Source organism: Pogoniulus pusillus, chromosome 38 (assembly GCF_015220805.1).
Source record: "Pogoniulus pusillus isolate bPogPus1 chromosome 38, bPogPus1.pri, whole genome shotgun sequence".
In the NCBI taxonomy this organism is placed as follows: Eukaryota; Metazoa; Chordata; class Aves; order Piciformes; family Lybiidae; genus Pogoniulus; species Pogoniulus pusillus.
In genome coordinates, this window is record NC_087301.1 from 8,877,138 (window position 1) to 8,895,833 (window position 18,696).

At 62.4% G+C, this 18,696-nt stretch overlaps 1 protein-coding gene across 4 annotated transcripts in view; it reads left to right on the top strand.

The window, feature by feature from the left end:
• Window positions 1-18,696, top strand: part of KIRREL3 (kirre like nephrin family adhesion molecule 3) — a 470,660-nt gene that overhangs the window by 403,476 nt on the left and 48,488 nt on the right. For all 4 annotated transcript variants that reach the window (XM_064173308.1, XM_064173309.1, XM_064173312.1 and 1 more), the window contains 2 exons: window positions 16,102-16,259; window positions 17,017-17,167. In XM_064173308.1, coding sequence (XP_064029378.1) covers window positions 16,102-16,259; window positions 17,017-17,167 — 309 coding nt within the window. The remainder of the gene's footprint in view (window positions 1-16,101; window positions 16,260-17,016; window positions 17,168-18,696) is intronic.

Here is an 18,696-nt window from a genome sequence, read left to right on the forward strand (position 1 = left end):
TGCAGCAGCCTGGTTGGGTTCTTCGCTGCTGAGGGCAAGCAGGGGCAGGGCAGAGTGCAGCAGCACCTGCCAGAGATGCGAGTCGAGGACAGAAACCATCCAAGTCAGGAGGAAACAGCCTCGGAAGGAGGAAACGTTTCAAAGCCCCTGGCAGTCTCCGAGGGGCTTTTAAGGCCACAGTTTACCTTTTGACTGCCTTCTGTTTGCTCGGAACTCCTTTGTTTCCTCCCTGGTTATCGACTGCAGAGGCAGCAGCCAAGCGCCGCAGCCAGCCCCCGGCGGCCGCTCCGCAGCTCCAGCCGCGGGAATCGCCCTCCAGAGGAGCAGTTCTGGGCTCATTTGGCCGCTTCTTTTCAACCCCCCCCCCACACACAGACACCTTCCCCCTCCCTTCTTTCTTTCCCCACTCTGCAAACCTGACTTCAGTTGAATCACTTTGCCACAGAAGGGCCTGAGCTGGAAGGTGTCGAGGTCAGAGCCGGCTGGGAGCAAGAAGCTCTGGGTAGGGAGGTGGGAAAGGGACCTGCAAGAGGGCAGGAAGGGACCTGCAAGGGGGCAAGGAAGGGACCTGCAAGAGGGCAGGAAGGGACCTGCAAGGGGGCAAGGAAGGGACCTGCAAGGGAGCAAGGAAGGGATCTGCAAGGGAGCAAGGAAGGGACCTGCAAGGGAGCAAGGAAGGGACCTGCAAGGGAGCAAGGAAGGGACCTGCAAGGGGGCAGGAAGGGACCTGCAAGGGGGCCAGGAAGGGACCTGCAAGGGAGCAAGGAAGGGATCTGCAAGGGAGCAAGGAAGGGACCTGCAAGGGGGCAGGAAAGGACCTGCAAGGGAGCAAGGAAGGGACCTGCAAGGGAGCAAGGAAGGGACCTGTAAGGGGGCAGGAAGGGACCTGCAAGGGAGCAAGGAAGGGACCTGCAAGGGAGCAAGGAAGGGACCTGTAAGGGGGCAGGAAGGGACCTGCAAGGGAGCAAGGAAGGGACCTGCAAGGGGGCCAGGAGGAGGACCTGGGACAGAAGAGAAGGCCCAAAGGACTGTGAGGGTTTGGGCTGTTCAGGCTAGAGTGACCGGCAAGAGGGCCAGGAAGGGACCTGCAAGGGGGCCAGGAAGGGACCTGCAAGGGAGCAAGGAAGGGACCTGCAAGGGAGCAAGGAAGGGACCTGCAAGGGAGCAAGGAAGGGACCGGCAAGGGAGCAAGGAAGGGACCTGCAAGGGAGCAAGGAAGGGACCTGCAAGAGGGCCAGGAAGGGACCTGCAAGGGGGCCAGGAAGGGACCTGCAAGGGAGCAAGGAAGAGACCTGCAAGGGGCCAGGAAGGGACCTGCAAGGGAGGGAGAGTGGAGGTGAAGAAGAGATTGTTGAGAGAGAGGGTGGGGAGAGACTGGCACAGGTTGCCCATGGAGGTTGTGGAGCACAGAAGCACTGAACACCTCCAGGGAGGTTATGGAGCACAGAAGCACTGAGCACCTCCAGGGAGGTGCTCCACAACCTCCCTGGAGTTGTTTCAGGCCAGGCTGGATGAAGCTTTGAGCAACCTGTGCTGGTGAGAGGTGTCCCTGCCCATGGCAGGGAGGTTGGCAGTGGATGAGCTTCAAGATCCCTTCCAAACCCAACTCATGCTGTGAGCCTCTGAGCAGTGGCCATGAGGAAGCCATCAGGTCCCTCCCCATCTGCACACAAGGGATGTGCTGAGAGCTGCTGGCTCCAGGTGGGCTCAGCTCAGGGCCAGCACTCTGGAGCAGGACATCTCTGCTGCCAGGCTTAGCTCTTGGCTTGGCAGCAAACTCATGGATTAGCAACAACTTTACCTCGAATCCTGGACTCAGTTCTGGGCTCTTCACACCAAGAAGGACATTGAGGAGCTGGAGCAGGACCAGAGAAGGGCAGCAAAGGTGGGGAAGGGTCTGGAGAAGAGGGCTGGGGAGGGGCAGCTGAGGGAGCTGGGGGTGCTGAGCATGGAGAAGAGGAGGCTGAGAGGAGACCTCATTGCTCTCTGCAGCTCCCTGCCAGGAGCTTGCAGCCAGCTGGGGTTGGGCTCTGCTGCCCAGTCTCAGGTGATAGCAGGAGAGGAAGCAGCCTGAAGCTGTGCCAGGATGGAGCTGAGGAACAATTCCTCTGCTGCCAGAGTGGTCAGGGATTGGCACAGGCTGCCCAGGGAGGTGGAGGAGTTCCCAGCCCTGGAGGTGTTCAAGAGTTGTGTGGCCTTGGCACCTGGGGCCATGGCTTGGTGGCCATGGTAGTGCTGGTTGATGTTGGACTGGATGCCCCCAGAGAGCTTTTTGGTCCCTGCATGGTCCCAGAGAGCTTTTTGGTCCCTGCATGGTCCCAGAGAGCTTTTTGGTCCCTGGATGCCCCCAGAGAGCTTTCCCAACCCAAACCACTCTCTGGGCCTGCCACCCCCCAGCTCCCTGCTGCGTTGTCTCCTTTGCTCCCCACCCCCTCCACACCTTTTTTGGGCTCCTGCTGCCGTTGCAGACTCCAGGAGCAAAAACATCAGCCCCGAGGCAGCAGAAGCACTCACCCCGAGCCCACCCAGCGCTGGGATACCTCCATCCCCTCTCCCCTCCTCCTCCTCCTCACTGCTGTGCTGAGAGCACCCTCTCCTGTCTCAGCTCTGCCTCGCTCCACTCCTTCCCTGCAGCTCTCCATCACCTGCAGAGTGAGGAGAGGGCTCTGGGTCCCCCTGGCACTCCCAGCTCAGCTGGGCTGCAGCCTGGCACGCTCCTGGCAGCAGCACCGAGGTCTGCTCCAGGCTGGGGGTAGGCATTTAAGTGCCAACCAGTTTCTAGGCGAGGCCTGTCCTAATGCCTCATTAGAGCTGGTTCTAATTATCTCTCTGCCATCCCCTGCCTGCTCACAATGAAGGGAGAAGCTCCTTGCTGCTGCAGCAGGTGGCTGCAGTGCCCTGGCCCAGGCTGCCTTATCAAAGCAGGGTTGATATTTACAGAGGAGCAGAGGGATCCAATTAGGCTAAAACTAACTGCAGTGAAGTCAGAAACTCAGAGCTGCCCTGGCTGGGGTCTTCCCCTTCGTTCTCTCCTTGCCTGCCTCAAGCTCTGCTGCTGCTTCTGGTGCTTGCCTGGGCCCAAGCTGGGGGGAAAGAGGCAGACCCAGAAGCGTGGCCAAGCAGAGCCAGCAGCAGCCTGGCTTGGATCACAGAACCACAGAAGGGGAGGGGCTGGAAGGGACCCCCAGAGATCACCCAGCCCAAGGGCCCTGCAGGAGGAGGGGCACCCAGGGCAGGGCACACAGAACACATTCAGAGGGCTCTGGAAAGGCTCCAGAGGAGACTCCACAACCTCCCCAGGCAGCCTGCTCCAGCAGCAGGAGCAGGGCAGGGATTGTGCCCCTGGGCTGGGCACTGCTGAGGCCACCCCTTGAGTGCTGGGTTCAGCTGTGGGCCCTGAGTGCCAGGAGGACACTGAGGAGCTGGAGCAGGGCCAGAGAAGGGCAGCAAAGGTGGGGAAGGGTCTGGAGAAGAGGGCTGGGGAGGGGCAGCTGAGGGAGCTGGGGGTGCTGAGCCTGGAGCAGAGGAGGCTGAGAGGAGACCTCATTGCTCTCTGCTGCTCCCTGCCAGGAGCCTGCAGCCAGCTGGGGTTGGGCTCTGCTGCCAGGGAAGAAGGCACAGGATGAGAGGAAATGGCCTCAGGTTGCCCCAGGGCAGGTTTAAGCTGGACATGAGAAGAAACTTCTCCACTGGAAGGGTTCTGAGGGCCTGTGCCAGGCTGCCCATGGAGGTGGCTGAATGCCCACCCCTGGAGGGCTCCAGAGCTGTGGTGCTGAGGCCATGGCTGAGCCCCAACCCTGGCAGAGTTCAGGAGGGGTTGGACTCCACCAAGCTCTCCAAGGTCTTTTCCAGCCCAGGGGATTCCATCACTCTGTGCTGCAGTGATTCTGGAACTCCCTTCCCAGTGCTACCTCTGCAGACCTGTGTCCACCTCTCCTCCTGCTCCCATCCCTCCTCTCCTCCTCCCCCTCCTCCTCCTCCTCCTCCTCCTCCTCCTCCTCCTCCTCCTCCTCCTCCTCCTCCTCCTCCTCCTCCTCCTCCTCTTCCTCCTCCTCCCCCAACGTCAATCACAAAACAACAAGGCAAGACCCAGACCCCCACCACTTGCAGCCCTCCCCCTCCCCTCTCCAGGTTTATTAAGCTCCCTGAGAGCTCTGCCTGTGAGCTTCTGCTGTGCCAGGAGCTGGCTCAGGGCTCTCATCTCACCCTTCCTGCTCAGAGCTGGCTCAGAGCAGTGCCAAGCTGGGAGATGTCCCCAGCGAGGCTAAACCCAATCTGTGCTGCCCTGAGTGAGCCCAGAGGGGAGGCTGCAGTGGGGGTGGGGAGCAGTGCTGCAAGGAGGGGGCTGGGGAGGTCTTTTTAATAGCTAAATAGCCATGAGAGGGGTTGAGGGTGGGGGTGGGGTGGGCATTTTTCAGCCCAAATGGCAGCCCTGGGGAGAAGGACTTGGGGGTGCTGGGGGTGCAGAGCTGGGCAGGAGCCAGCACCGAGCACTGCCAGCCCAGCCCCAGCCTGCCCTGGGCTGGTCCCCAGCAGGGTGGGCAGCAGGGGCAGGGAGGGGATTCTGCCCCTCTGCTGTGGCTGCTGAGACAGGCAGAGAGCAACTGGCACAAGGCTGTGGTCAGCTGGAGGTGCCAGCATGGAGGCTCAGCCTGCTGGCAGTGGGAGCAGAGAGGCAGAACTAGAGTGGAGCTCCTGGAGTAAGGGAACATTGCTAAAGGCTATGGAGTCCCAGACTGGTTTGGGTGGGAAGGGACACTTCAAGGTCATCCACTGAGCCCCCTGCAGCCCCCCAGGGACACCCCCAGCCAGGGCAGGCTGCTCACAGCCCCACACACCCTGCTCTGCAGTGCTGCCAGCCAGGGGCAGCTCCCAGCTCTCTGGGCAGCCTGGCACAGGCTCTCCACACCCTCAGTGCCAAACACTTCTCCCTTCTCTCCACTCTCAAGCTCCCTCTTGCACTTCCAACCCCTCCCCCCTTGGCCTGGCCCAACAGCTCCTGCTCCACACTCTGTGCCCAGCTTGCTTCAAGCCCTGCAAGGCCACCAGAAGGGCTCCCTGGAGCCTTCCCTGCTGCAGGCTGCCCAAGGCCACCTCTGCCAGCCTGGGCTGCCAGCACAGCCCTGCCAGCCCTGCTGTGGCCTCCTCTGGCCCTGCTGCAGCAGGTCCCTGTCTGTGCTGTGCTGAGGGCTCCAGAGCTGCCCCAGCACTGCAGGGGGGTCTCAGCAGGCACAGCAGAGGGGCAGAATCCCCTCCCTGCCCCTGCTGCCCACCCTGCTGGGGATCAGCCCAGGGCAGGCTGGGGCTGGGCTGGCAGCGCTCGGTGCTGGCTCCTGTCCAGCTCTGCACCCCCAGCACCCCCAAGTCCTTCTCCCCAGGGCTGCTCTCAGCCCTTCAGCCCCAGCCTGGGCTGCCACTGGAGGTTGTCCTGACCCTGGAGCAGGACCTGGGCCTTGCCCTTGTGACCCCCAGCAGGTTCACACAGCTGCACTTCTGCAGCTTGTCCAGGTTCCTCTGGGTGGATCCCTCCCCTCAGATGTGCCAATGTGGGATGCCAGCCTCAGCTGTGGCATCCTGCCCTCACCTGCTGCTGTTGGCATGGGCTGGCCTTGCAAGGACAAGGCAGGCTTTGGGTCTCCCACCCTGCAGCAGGCAGGACTTGGCTGCTGCTGTCTCCTCTCTCATCCATCTCTGCTGTGGAACCTCATGAATTTTGCAGTTCATTATTAGAGTCTCTGAATTGGCTGCCATTAATTACAGAGGGCTCCAGCCACGGGGTGCAGAGCTGCCTGCCTGCCTGGTGGCACTGTGGTGGCATCAGGATGAGTCAGAGCAAAGGAAGGAGCCTCCAGAAGGTCTCCATCACTCCCAGATGATTTTCCCAGCATCCACCACTTGTTCTCCTGCTTCCCACCTTTCTGCCTCTGCAGCTGCTGCCAAGGTGCCCAGCAGCCAGCACTGGTCCCTGGCAGCCCAGAGCCAGCTGTGTGCTGGCTGCAGGCAGAGCAGGGAGAGCAGCAGCACAGGGAGGGGATTCTGCCCCTCTGCTCAGCCCTCCCCTGCAGCACTGCCTCCAGCTCTGGGAACCCAGCACATGGAGGACCTGAGGCTGCTGGAGAGGGTCCAGAGGAGGCCATGAGGGTGATCAGAGGCTGCAGAACCTCCCCTGTGGGGAAAGGTTGAGAAAGTTGTGCCTGCTCAGCCTGGAGAAGAGAAGGCTGCAGGGTGACCTCAGAGCTGCCTGGCAGTGCCTGAAGGGGCTGCAGGAGAGCTGGGGAGGGACTTTGGACAAGGGCTGGGAATGACAGGACGAGAGGGAATGGCTCTGAGCTGGGAGTGGGGAGAGGGAGAGTGGAGAGGAGGAAGAGATTGCTGATGGAGACCCTGGCACAGGTTGCCCAGGGAGGTTGTGGCTGCCCCTCCCTGGGGAGATCTTTCAGGCACAGAATCGTTTTGCTTGGAAGGGACCTTGAAGCTGACAGAGTCCAAGCCTTGCCCAGCAGTGCCAGGGCACCACCAAACCACCCTCAGCACCACAGCTCCACTGCTTTGCAACCCCTCCAGGGCTGGCACCTCCACCACTGCCTTGGGCAGCCTGGGCCAGGCCTTGGCAACCCTTCTGGGGGAGAATTTGTTCCTCGTGGCCAACCTGAACCTGCCTTGGGGCAAGCTGAGGTCTTGAGCCACCTTTCTGGGGGCAGAAGTTGGAGCTGTGCAGGTTGTGCTGCTCTGTGCAGGAGAGATCTGGGGGGGCACATCCCAGCCCTGGTCTGAGAGCAGAGCAGGCTGAGGGCAGCAGCTCCCTGATGCTTCTCAGGTGTTAGGTGGAGGGAGGAGATCTAAAAAGGAAACAAAAAGGAGGGGAAGAAAAAGCCAATCCTGAAGGGCAGCCTCCTGCTGGTGCTGCAGGCGCCCCTGGGAGCTGTCCCTCAGGCACTTCACTCCCAATCCCCTTCTCCCAGGGGGGAGAGAGCCCAGGTCAGGCCAAACCTGCTGCTTGGCTGCTCCATCAGCCTCCTTCTCCAAGAGGAGCAGGAGGCCCTGGCCCAAAGGCTCCCCTGGGGCTGTGTTCCTGCTCGTTTGGCCATCGATTCCTCCATTAAACAGGAGTCAGAGCTGCACCCAAGCAGGCACTGAGTGAAAAGCTTCATCAGTCAGCAGCCAGCAGGAAAGGGGAGGACAAAATCAATGCCTTTGTTTGGAAAGGAACCATCTGGGAGCAGAGCTTGGAGCAGGACCAGGCAGGACCTGCCCAAGGGTAGCAGCAAAGGAAAGAGATGTAGGAGCTGTGGGTTGGGTGAGGGAGCAGTGAGGTGCTGAGACCTGGCTGGAGGGCACAGCCCAGAGGGGTGTGGGCAGTGGGGCAGGGTCTAGGTGGAGGCCTGGGGCTTGTGGTGGTCCCCAGGGGTCAGGGCTGGGTCCAGTCTGGTTCGACATCTTCATCTCTGAGATGGATGAAGGCACAGAGAGGAGCCTCAGGCACTTTGCAGCTGGCACAGAAGTGGCAGCAGTGGCTGAGAGCCCTCAGGCTGTGCTGGCACCCAGGGAGCCCTGGGCAGGCTGCAGAGCTGGGGCAGAGCAACCTGAGGGAGGCCAAGCAGGGCAAGGGCAGGTCCTGGCCCTGGGCAGGAACAACCTCCTGCAGCAGCACAGCTGAGGGGGAGCTGCTGGGAAGCAGCTGCAAGGAGCAGGAGCTGGCAGTGCTGGGGGGCACAAGTGGGCAGGAGGCAGCAGTGTGGGCTGGGGGCCAAGGAGGCCAAAGGTGTGGTGGGGGGCATGGAGCAGAGTGTGGGCAGCAGGGCAAGGGAGGTTGTGCTGCCCTGTGCTGTGCCCTGCTGAGGCCACGTGTGCAGTGCTGGGCCCAGCTGTGTGGTGCCCAGGGGCAGAGGCAGGGCAGTGGTGCAGAGAGTGCAGTGGGGGCTGGGAAGCTGCTGAGGGGCCTGGAGCAGCTGTGTGAGGAGCAAAGGCTGAGAGCTCTTTAGTTGCTCTTTCACCCTTTCCTCTCCTCCCCAGCCTCCCCTCTGGCCCTTGGGCTGGGCAGCTCCAGGCCCAGGCCATGCAGGCTCAGGACCTTTGTGCTCCCTGGGAAGCCAGCAGGATGCAGCCCTGGGTCCCTGCAGCCTTCTGTGGTGGCTTTCCCCAGGGCCCAGCAGGGTTGCTGCCATCACAACTCCCCTGCCCCACACTGCAGCTCTCAGGCTGCTGAAGGATGCTGCAGGAGTGGGTCTGGCTCTGGGGGTCAGCTGCAGAGAGGGCACCTGAGAGCGGCAGGGGGGAAATGCCCTCTGAGCAGGGCAGCTGAGCTCAGGCAGAGGCTCTGCTTTTGGGAAGGCTGTGGCACAGGAGGGCAGACAAGGGCAGGCTGAGCTGGTACCCAGGAGGGGCTGAAGCTCCTCCATGTGCTGCTGCCTGATAAGAGGCTGCAGAGCAGCCCCAGCCCGGTGGCAGTGCTGGGCAGGCTGTGATTGATTGGGTTCCTGCACAGCAGCTGCTGCCAGCCTGCAGATAAGGCAGGGCACAGATCCCAGCCCAGCAGCCAGCCCTGCCTGCAGCCCTCCTGACCTGCTCAGCCTGGCTGAAGGGCAGCACAGCCACAGCCTCTGCAGCCTGGGCACACAGAGCCCTGCAGGCAGCCAGCCCCAGCTGGGGCCCCTCTTGAAGGGGCTTCTGAGTGGGACCCTCACCTGGGTAAGGACATGGAGAGGCTCCTGAGTGGGATCCCTCCCCTGGGTGAAGTCATGGAGGGGTTCCTGAGTGGGACCCTCCCCTGGGTGAGCTCAGGGAGGGGCTCAGCTTGCCCTTGCCATAGGAGGCTGCTCCCTGCCTGCTGGGGCAGCTGTTCAGCAGCAGTGAGGCTTCAGCAGAAGGAAAGCTGCAGCTCAGCAGCCAGTGAGGGTCATCTGCTGCCATCCTGCACCCAGGCATGGGGTCAGGACTGCAGGGGGAGGATCTGAGGTGTGAGAGTCACAGAGTGGTTGGAAGGGACCTTGCAGGCTCAGCCAGCCCAGCGCCTGCAGCCAGCAGGGACATCCCCAGCCAGAGCAGGCTGCTCCCAGCCCCACACACCCTGAGCCACAGTGGTGCCAGGCCTGGGGCAGCTCCCAGCCCTCTGGGCAGCCCCCCTCAGCTGGAGAGTGCCTGCCTTGGGTCCAGGCTGGGCAGCCAGGCCGGGGCAGCTGTGGTCTCTGACCCTCCAGAGCCCCACGCTGGGCTCCAGGGCGGCTCCAGCTCCAGCTGCTCTGCAGAGCCAGGGTGCTGAGGAGTGGCTCTGACAGATCTGGGCCATGGAGGGGATTTGCCTCTCTCTGAGGCCTTCATTTGTTACTTCTGATGGTGCCTGACACCCAGGAGGCTTCTGCTGGTACCCAGATCAAAGCTCTCCCCTCCCAGCTCACCCCTGCCTGCGCCGTCCCTGGCTCAGCCCTGCCACAAGCACTCTGCCTCCATCTCCCTGCTGGGCCTCCCTGGTGTGAGCTGCCCTGGATTCCTCCACAGCAGCAGCAAGGCCATGGATCTGAGCAGGAATAATCCCTGATGGAGGCTGGGAACAGCACTGCTCAACACAGCCTTCCAGCCAGAGCCCTCCTGGGAAGCAGACATCTCCAAGGGCTTCCAGCAGGAGCTGTTGCCCTGCCCTGGGCTGCTGGGGGCTGGAACCAAAGCAGAACCTCTAAATGTGCCCTGGTGGGCAGGAAGGCCAAGGGCAGCCTGGGCTGGCTCAGAAGGGCTGTGGTGAGTAGGGCAGAGAGGTTCTCCTGCCCTCTGCTCTGCCTGCTGAGGCCACAGCTGCAAGCCTGTGCCCAGCTCTGGGCCCCTCAGCTGCAGAAGCTGCTCAGGGAAGTGCTGCAGAGAGCCCAGCCCAGAGCCCCCAGGCTGCTGCAGGCAGTGAGCACCTCCTGTGGTGCCAGGCTGAGGGAGCTGGGGCCGGCAGCTGGCAGCAGAGCAGCCTGAGGGCTGCCCTCAGTGCTGTGCCAGAGATGTGCAGGGCAGTGTGGGCAGGATGCAGCCAGGCTCTGCCCAGGGGTGGCACAAGGGGCACTGGGGGCAAGCTGGGCCAGAGGAGGTGCCAGGGGAAGAGGAGGGCAAAGTTTGTCCCTGTGAGGGTGCTGGAGCCTGGAGCAGGCTGCCCAGAGAGGTTGTGGAGTCTCCTGCCCTGGAGCCTTCCCAGCCCCCCCTGGCTGTGTTCTGGGTGCCCTGCCCTGGGTGCCCTGCCCTGGGTGCCCTGCCCTGGCAGGGCCTTGCCCTGGGTGATCTCTTCAGGTCCCTTCCAACCCCTAAGGCTCTGAGTGAAGCCTCCAAGACTCAAACAGGGCTTTGGCAGCAGCTGTTGACATCACCCAGTCCTCAGCTTGGCTGAGGCCCTGGCCCAGTCCCTGCTGGGGCTCCCCTTCCCTTTCAGCTGGCAGTGCCCAAGTGTCTCACTCCTTGCAGGAGGAATATCTCCTGTGCCAATCAACCCCTGCCCAGCTCCTTCCCTGCACAGCAGCTGCTGCTGTTACCAGAGCTGGAAGGACTCTGCCAAAGCTCCTTTCCTCCTCCTGGAGGCAGCTTTGGAGTAAAACACTCCTCCCGTGGCAGCTCTGCTCCTGCTTCCTCCGAAGCAGAGATGCTGCCCCCCAAAGCCAGGAGAGCTGGGGAAGGGCTTTGGAATGAGGGCTGGGAGTGCCAGGAGGAGGGGGAATGGCTTTGAGCTGGGAGAGGGGAGAGGGAGAGTGGAGAGGAGGAAGAGATTGTTGAGAGGGAGGGTGGGGAGAGACTGGCACAGGTTGCCCAGGGAGGTTGTGGAGCACAGAAGCACTGAACACCTCCAGGGAGGGTGTGGAGCACAGAAGCACCCAATGGGATCAAAGATCCCATTGGGTGCTTCTGTGCTCCACATCCTCCCTGGAGGTGTTCCAGACCAGACTTCTGCTGCCTGAGGGCTGCTGGACCTGAGGATGCTGCTCTCAGCCTGATCCAGTTTGGTTCTCCCAGCCTGGAGGGGCAGGAGCTCATCCCATAGAACCATGGAACTGCTTTGGTTGGAAGAGACCTTTCAGACCATGGACTCCAACCACCACCAGGGCAGCACCAAACCAAGTCCCTCAGCACCACAGCTCCACTGCTTTCAAACCCTTCCAAGCATGAGAGCAGCCCTGCCCAGGCCTTGGCAACCCTTTGGGGGAAGAAATTGTTCCTCATGGCCAACCTAAATCTCCCTTGGGGCAATTTGAGGCCATTTCCTCTTGTTGTTGGGGAGCAAAGGAGACAGCACAGCAGGGAGCTGGGGGGTGGCAGACCCAGAGAGTGGTTTGGTTTGGGAAAGCTCTCTGGGGGCATCCAGGGACCAAAAAGCTCTCTGGGGGCATCCAGGGACCAAAAAGCTCTCAGGAGGCATCCAGGGACCAAAAAGCTCTCAGGGACCATGCAGGGACCAAAAAGCTCTCTGGGGGCATCCAGGGACCAAAAAGCTCTCTGGGGGCATCCAGTCCAACATCAGCCAGCACCACCATGGCCACCAAGCCATGGCCTCAGTTCTTGAACATCTCCAGGGCTGGGAACTCCACCACCTCCCTGGGCAGCCTGTGCCAATCCCTGACCACTCTGGCAGCAAAGGAATTGTTCCTCAGCTCGATCCTGGCACAGCTTCAGGCTGCTTCCTCTCCTGCTATCACCTGAGACTGGGCAGCAGAGCCCAACCCCAGCTGGCTGCAGGCTCCTGGCAGAGAGCTGCAGAGAGCAATGAGGTCTCCTCTCAGCCTCCTCTTCTCCACACTCAGCACCCACAGCTCCCTCAGCTGCCCCTCCCCAGGCCCTTCCCCACCTTTGCTGCCCTTCTCTGGCTCTGCTCCAGCTCCTCAATGTCCTTCTTGGTGTGAAGAGCCCAGAACTGAGCCCAGGATTCGAGGTAAAGTTGTTGCTAATCCATGAGTTTGCTGCCAAGCCAAGAGCTAAGCCTGGCAGCAGAGATGTCCTGCTCCAGAGTGCTGGCCCTGAGCTGAGCCCACCTGGAGCCAGCAGCTCTCAGCACATCCCTTGTGAGCAGAGATAAACCCTCAGGAGGAGAACCAAAGCGTTTGGGACACAGCAGCAGTTTGTTTCCCACCTGCTAGGGATGCAGAGGACCCCTCCCTGCTGCCAACCCACCCACCCACCCCCTCTGCCCAGACCCCCTTCCCCTTCTCTGCCACCCTCCAGCCAGGCCCAGGGAGGAGATGAACTCCTTAAACTTTCATCTCTCTTCCCCCCCCTGCTCCCTTCCTGCCTTTTGATTTATTTTTCAGCTGCCTTCCCCGGGGCTCTGCTGCTCCTGCAGCTGCTTCCCCTCCCCCTCGCTCTGCCCAGCTCCTTTCAGGGCACTTCTCAGCCAGTCCAGGCTCAGCTCCTCAGGGCCAGCAGAGCCCGAAGCAGGCTGGGCATGGAGGGACAGCAAAGAACCTCTTGGCCACATCTGCTCCTGCAGCTGCCCTGGGCGAGGACCCTGGGCCAGGTCTTTAAGAGCAGTCAGTATGGCACAGGCCATGCAGTCACCACCCCCTTGCCACCCTTCCCAGGGTGTGGAGGAGATGCAGGCAGTGTGCCAGCCCTGCAGGCAGCCTCCAAACGACCTGTCTGCCACCTCATGCCAACCTCAGCCAGGCCAGAGCCTGGCAGCACAGGGGTAGGGGGAGGGGGGGAGCTGAAAAGCTTTGAAGCGATGCCAAGGTTGGCATCGTGGTCCTGATGTGGGAGTGGCATGGACTGAGTCCAGCCTGTCCTGGTGCCAGGGTGGTGGAGGCTGGAAAAAGACCTTTCAGGTCATCCAGGGCACCACTGAATGGTGGAGCACAGAGAGGAGTCAGCAGCTCATTAGCTCCTCATTTGCTGAGCCTCATTAACCCCAAGCTGCTCGCCCAGGGCACACCCCAGCAGCCTTGCTGCATTAGGGGAGACTCAGCCTGGGGAAGAGAAGGCTGCAGGGAGGGTGGGGAGAGACTGGCACAGGTTGGGGGTGGTGAGACACTGGCACAGGTTTCCCAGGGAGGTTGTGGAGCACAGAAGCACCCAACGTGATCAAAGATCACGTTGGGTGCTTCTGTGCTCCACAACCTCCCTGAAGGTGCTCAGGACCAGGCTGAATGATGCCTCAAAACCGTGCTGGTGAGAGCTGTCCCTGCCCTTGGCACTGGATGAGCTTGAAGGTCCCTCCCAACCCATCCCATTCCATGGATCTATGATGGTTATCCCCTTTCTGGGACAGGACAGGATCACACTGGGGGGGGGGGGGTGCAAAAGGAGCCCCACAGAGGCTGCAGGTTGAAGCCTCCTTTCTTCACCAGCACCATGGCAGGGAGGGAAGCTGGAGTGGGAATGGGGCAGGGATTGGGATCTGCAGGGGGAAAGGCTCTGGGGCAGGGTTTGCACAGCAGCAGTTCCCCCCCAGCAGGCAGCTGTGTGCAGCTCAGGGCTGCAGCCACCCAGGGCAGGTTCCAGCAGTGTGTGGCCCTGGTGCTTGGGGCCACGGTTTGGTGCTGGGTCAGGGCTGGGCTGGGTGAGCTGGGAGGGCTCTCTCTGTGGTTCTGTGAGCATCTGGGGGTGGCTCTGTCCCGGGCAGGGGAGGTCTGACACAAACCCAGCAGGGAGCTGCTCCCAGGCACACCAAGGGGAGGGAAAAGCAGAGAGCATTAACTGGGAAGAAGTCCTGGGAGGGCTTTTGGCTTCCCCCAGCCCCCACTGCACTCTCTGCACCACTGCCCTGCCTCTGCCCCTGGGCACCACACAGCTGGGCCCAGCACTGCACACGTGGCCTCAGCAGGGCACAGCACAGGGCAGCACAACCTCCCTTGCCCTGCTGCCCACACTCTGCTCCATGCCCCCCACCACACCTTTGGCCTCCTTGGCCCCCAGCCCACACTGCTGCCTCCTGCCCACTTGTCCCCCAGGCTCTTGGCCCCCACCCTTTAGATCTTCTCAGACTGGCCCAGGCTGGAAGGGAGCTCAGAGACCTCCTCCAGCCTCCCACCGTGGCAGGGTCACCTCTCCAGACTCAGCCCTTCCTGGCAGGTGGAACCTCCTGGCTCCCACTCTGTGCCTCTTGCCCCTTGGGCTGGCACTGGACACTGCTGCCGAGAGCCTGGCCCCAGGCTCCTGCCCCTCACCCTTTGGCTGCTGCTGAGCACTGAGCAGATGCCCTCTGGCAAGCCCTGCACGGGCACTGCCTGACCACTCTCTGCAGTGTCTCAGGCTTCACCACCCTCACAGATGGCACTGGGTGGCAGAGGACCCTGAAAGGTCATCCAAGCAGCAGGGACAGCTCCAGCCGGGGCAGGCTGCCCACAGGCAGGCTGAGCTTCAACGAAGTCATCTGTAGTGACCTGAAGTGACCTCCGAGGCAGCTGCGGGGACCCTCCGGCTGCAGCTGAGCACTGAGCAGCTCTGCACTGCTGAGCTGCAGCAGCTGCTGGGCTGCTTTGAGGAGCTGATGTTAAGCAAAGAGGAGGAAGAGTCCCCAGGTGCCAGGCAGAGGCACCAGCACCGCAGGAATATTAAACATCTGCCCTCAGAAGTTGCTTCTTCTCATTCCAAGCTGCTCTGCAGAGCAGGGCCCCTGGGCTGGGCTATTTCCCTGCTCCACCAGATGGATTTCCAATGTTTTACAAGCTGAGGTCAGGTTCAATTAATGGCTTCAGTGAGGAGAAAAAGAAACCATCAGGAAATGTCTGTGTTGAGGTTTTCTTAAGCAGGAGGAAACCATCCAGCAGGGAGGGGCTGGGGAAAAAACCTCCTTTGTAGCTCAGCAGCCTCAGGATGGAGCAGAATTGGCCACACAGCTCCTGATGTCAGCACAGCTGGGGGGAGGTGAGGCTGAGAGCAGCCCTGCAGAGAAGGGCTTGGGGGTGCTGGGGGGGAGAGGCTGGGCAGGAGCCAGCAGTGGGCAGTGGCAGCAGAGAAGGCCAAGGGCAGCCTGGGCTGCATCCACAGCAGTGTGGGCAGAGCTGCAGAGAGGAGCTCCTGCCCCTCTGCTCTGCTCTGCTCTGCTCTGGGCAGAGCTCAGCTGCAGGGCTGGGGCCAGCCATGGGCACCTCAGCACCAGAGGGACATGGACCTGCTGCAGAGGCTCCAGAGGAGGCCACAGGGGTGATGAGAGGCTGGAGCAGCTCTGCTGTGGGCACAGGCCCACAACATCACACCAAGGTTGAGATTGAGGCACAGACCATCCTGGTGGGACACAGACCAGCCTTGATGGGCCATAGACCAGTGCTAGTGGGGCACAGACCACCCTGGTGGGGCACAGAGCATCCTGGTGGGGCAGAGAGCAGTCCTGGTGGGGCACAGAGCAACTCTGGCAGGGCACAGAGCAGCCCTGGTGGGGCAGAGAGCAGCCCTGGTGGGGCACAGAGCATCCTGGTGGGGCAGAGAGCAGCCCTGCTGGGGCACAGAGCAGCCCTGGTGGGGCACAGAGCAGCTCTGGTGGGGCAGAGAGCAGCCCTGGTGGGGCACAGAGCAGCTCTGGTGGGGCACAGAGCATCCTGGTGGGGCACAGAGCAGCCCTCGTGGGGCACAGAGCAGCCCTGGTGGGGCACAGAGCAGCCCTGGTGGGGCAGAGAGCAGTTCTGGTGGGGCACAGAGCAGCCCTGGTGGGGCACAGAGCAGTTCTGGTGGGGCACAGAGCAGCCCTGGTGGGGCACAGAGCAGCCCTGGTGGGGCACAGAGCTGCTCTGGTGGGGCACAGAGCAGCCCTGGTGGGGCACAGAGCAGCTCTGGTGGGGCACAGAGCAGCCCTGGTGGGGCACAGAGCAGCCCTGGTGAGGCACAGAGCAGCCCTGGTGGGGCACAGAGCAGCCCTCGTGGGGCACAGAGCAGCTCTGGTGGGGCACAGAGCAGCCCTGGTGGGGCACAGAGCAGCCCTGGTGAGGCACAGAGCAGTTCTGGTGGGGCACAGAGCATCCTGGTGGGGCACAGAGCAGCCTTGATGGGTCATAGACCAGTGCTAGTGGGACACAGAGCACCCTGGTGGGGCACAGAGCAGCCCTGGTGGGGCACAGAGCATCCTGGTGGGGCACAGAGCAGCTCTGGTGGAACCAGGAAGGTTGGTCTGGTGCCAGCACTTGACACTGCCTCCTCTGTTGCTGCTCCCTGCAGTGCCCCCAGACGACCCTGTGATTCTGGGGGGTCCCATCATCAGCCTGAGAGCAGGGGACCCCCTCAACCTGACCTGCCATGCAGACAACGCCAAGCCAGCAGCCTCCATCATCTGGATGAGGAGAGGAGAAGTCATCAACGGTGCCACCTACTCCAAGGTGAGGCAGGGAGGGGCTGGGCACCAAGGCTCTGCTCTTGCCCAGAGAGCTGCACCAGGGCTGGGCACTGCTCCTCACACAGCCCCTGCAGAGCTGAGCTGCTCACCCTGCAGCACCCCACAGCACCCCACAGCACCCCACAGCTCCTGGGCAGGGACAGCAGCCACGAGGGGCACCCAGCTGGGCTCTGCTGGGGGTGCCAAGGCTGAGCAGATGGAGCTGGTTAACCACTGCTGTGCCAGGCTGGATCTCCAGCATCCTCAGGTCCCCATGGTGCTGCCCAGCAGGCAGGTTGGTGACGGTCTGCCAGGGGCTGGGCAGCACAGGTGGCACAGGAAGCTTCCCACTGGCCTGGCAGAGGTGGCAGCAAGCTCAAGGAGCAGGCTGGTGATGGTGTGCCAGGGGCTGGGCAGCACAGGTGGCACAGGAAGCTCTTCCCTCTCCGTGCAAAGCTTTTCCCACCGCCGGCAGAGGGGCAGAGGTGGCAGCAGGTCCGAGGAGCAGGTTGCTGTGCCTGTGCCCTGCTGGTGCCACTCCTCTCACCGGAGCTGCCATGCCCAGCGCTAGGGAAGCAGGAGGGAAGGCAGTGCCCAGTGCCCGGGGGGCAGCAGCGGCTTTGCCCCCAGGCTGCCCCGAGGCGGATCCCAGCCCCAGGGCTGCTGCTGGGCAGCGCCGCTGGACGCAGCCTCCCCGGCGGGGGCAAAGAGCTGCCCGGGGGGGGAGCAGCCTCTGCTCACCTCCAGTTCTGCCCCCCCAGACGCTGCTCCGCGACGGGAAGAGGGAGAGCATCATGAGCACCCTCTTCATGGCCCCCTCCGACATCGAGAACGGGGAGAGCATCGTCTGCAGGGCCAGCAACAAAGCCCTGCCCGCCGGCAAGGAGACCTCGGTCACCATCGACATCCAGCGTGAGTGCAGCCCGGGGGGGCTGCGGGGGGCACGGCACGGCAGGGGTCCGGGGGGGACCCAAAGAGGTCATCCACCAGGGCCTGAGCCATCAGGGGGATGGAGCAGAGCTGGAGGGGAGGAGGAAGTTCTGCACCGTGAGAGTGGTGAGAGGCTGGAATGGGTTGCCCAGGGAGGGGGTTGAGGCCCCATGGCTGGAGGTGTTTGAGGCCAGGCTGGCTGAGGCTGTGTGCAGCCTGCTCTAGGGTAGGGTGTCCCTGGGCATGGCAGGGGTTTGCACTGCCTGCTCCTTGTGCTCCTTTCCAGCCCTGCCTGATTCTGTGGTTCTATGACTGGAGCAGCTCTGCTGTGGGGGCAGGATGAGGGAGCTGAGGGTGTGCAGCCTCAGGTGAGAGCAGCCCTGCAGAGAAGGCTTGGGGGTGCTGGGGGGGAGAGGCTGGGCAGGAGCCAGCAGTGGGCACTGGCAGCAGAGAAGGCCAAGGGCAGCCTGGGCTGCACCCACAGCAGTGTGGGCAGAGCTGCAGAGAGGAGCTCCTGCCCCTCTGCTCTGCTCTGCTCTGCTCTGGGCAGAGCTCAGCTGCAGGGCTGGGGCCAGCCATGGGCACCTCAGCTCCAGAGGGACATGGACCTGCTGCAGAGGCTCCAGAGGAGGCCACAGAGGTGATGAGAGGCTGGAGCAGCTCTGCTGTGGGCACAGGCTGGGGGAGCTGAGGCTGTGCAGCCTGGAGAGGAGAAGGCTGCAGGCAGAGCTCAGAGCTGCTGCCAGCCCTGCAGGGGCTCCAAGCAGGCTGCAGAGGGACTGTGGCCAAAGGGCTGCAGGGACAGCACCAGGGGCAGTGGTTTGGGAGCAGAGCAGAGCAGATTGAGGTTGGATGTGAGGAACAAGCTCTGCAGCAGGAGGCTGCTGGAAGCCTGCAACAGGTTGCCCAGGGAGGTGGTTGAGGCCCCAGGCCTGGAGATGTCCCAGGTGAGGCTGGGCAGGGCTGTGGGCAGCTCTGCAGGAGGGGGGCTGGGGGAGCTGTGGAGTCCCTTCCAGCCCATTCTGTGATTCCATGATGTTAGCAGCAAAGAAAGAGCTGAGTCACAAATCCCTGCCCTGCTGAGGAGGGTTTGAAGGAGGGGAAGGAGCTGGGAGAAGCCCTCCCAGAGCAGGGGCTGCAGTGGCAGCACTGAGTGACTCCAGCTGGCATCTCCTCTGCCAGCAGCCACATCAAAGCCAACCTCCTCTGGGGGATGCTCCCAACATTCCCAGGGGGATTAAAGCTCTGTTTCATAGTTTGATTGGCCATAAACTACTGATAGTGCCAGGGCCTGTGCCAGCCTGGGCAGCAGCAGGGGAGCTGCCAAGCCAAAGCCAAAGCTGCTCAATTAACACCCTTGGTTCTCATGGTGAGAAGGGACTCAGCTCTGCTTTGTCCTTCAGGAGGGAGGAGGAGAGAAGCCAAAAGTCAGGGGAGCAAGAGGTGAGCAAAAGGAGAGTCACAGCTCCACACTGAGGGGGTCACAGCTCCACACTGAGGGGGTCACAGCT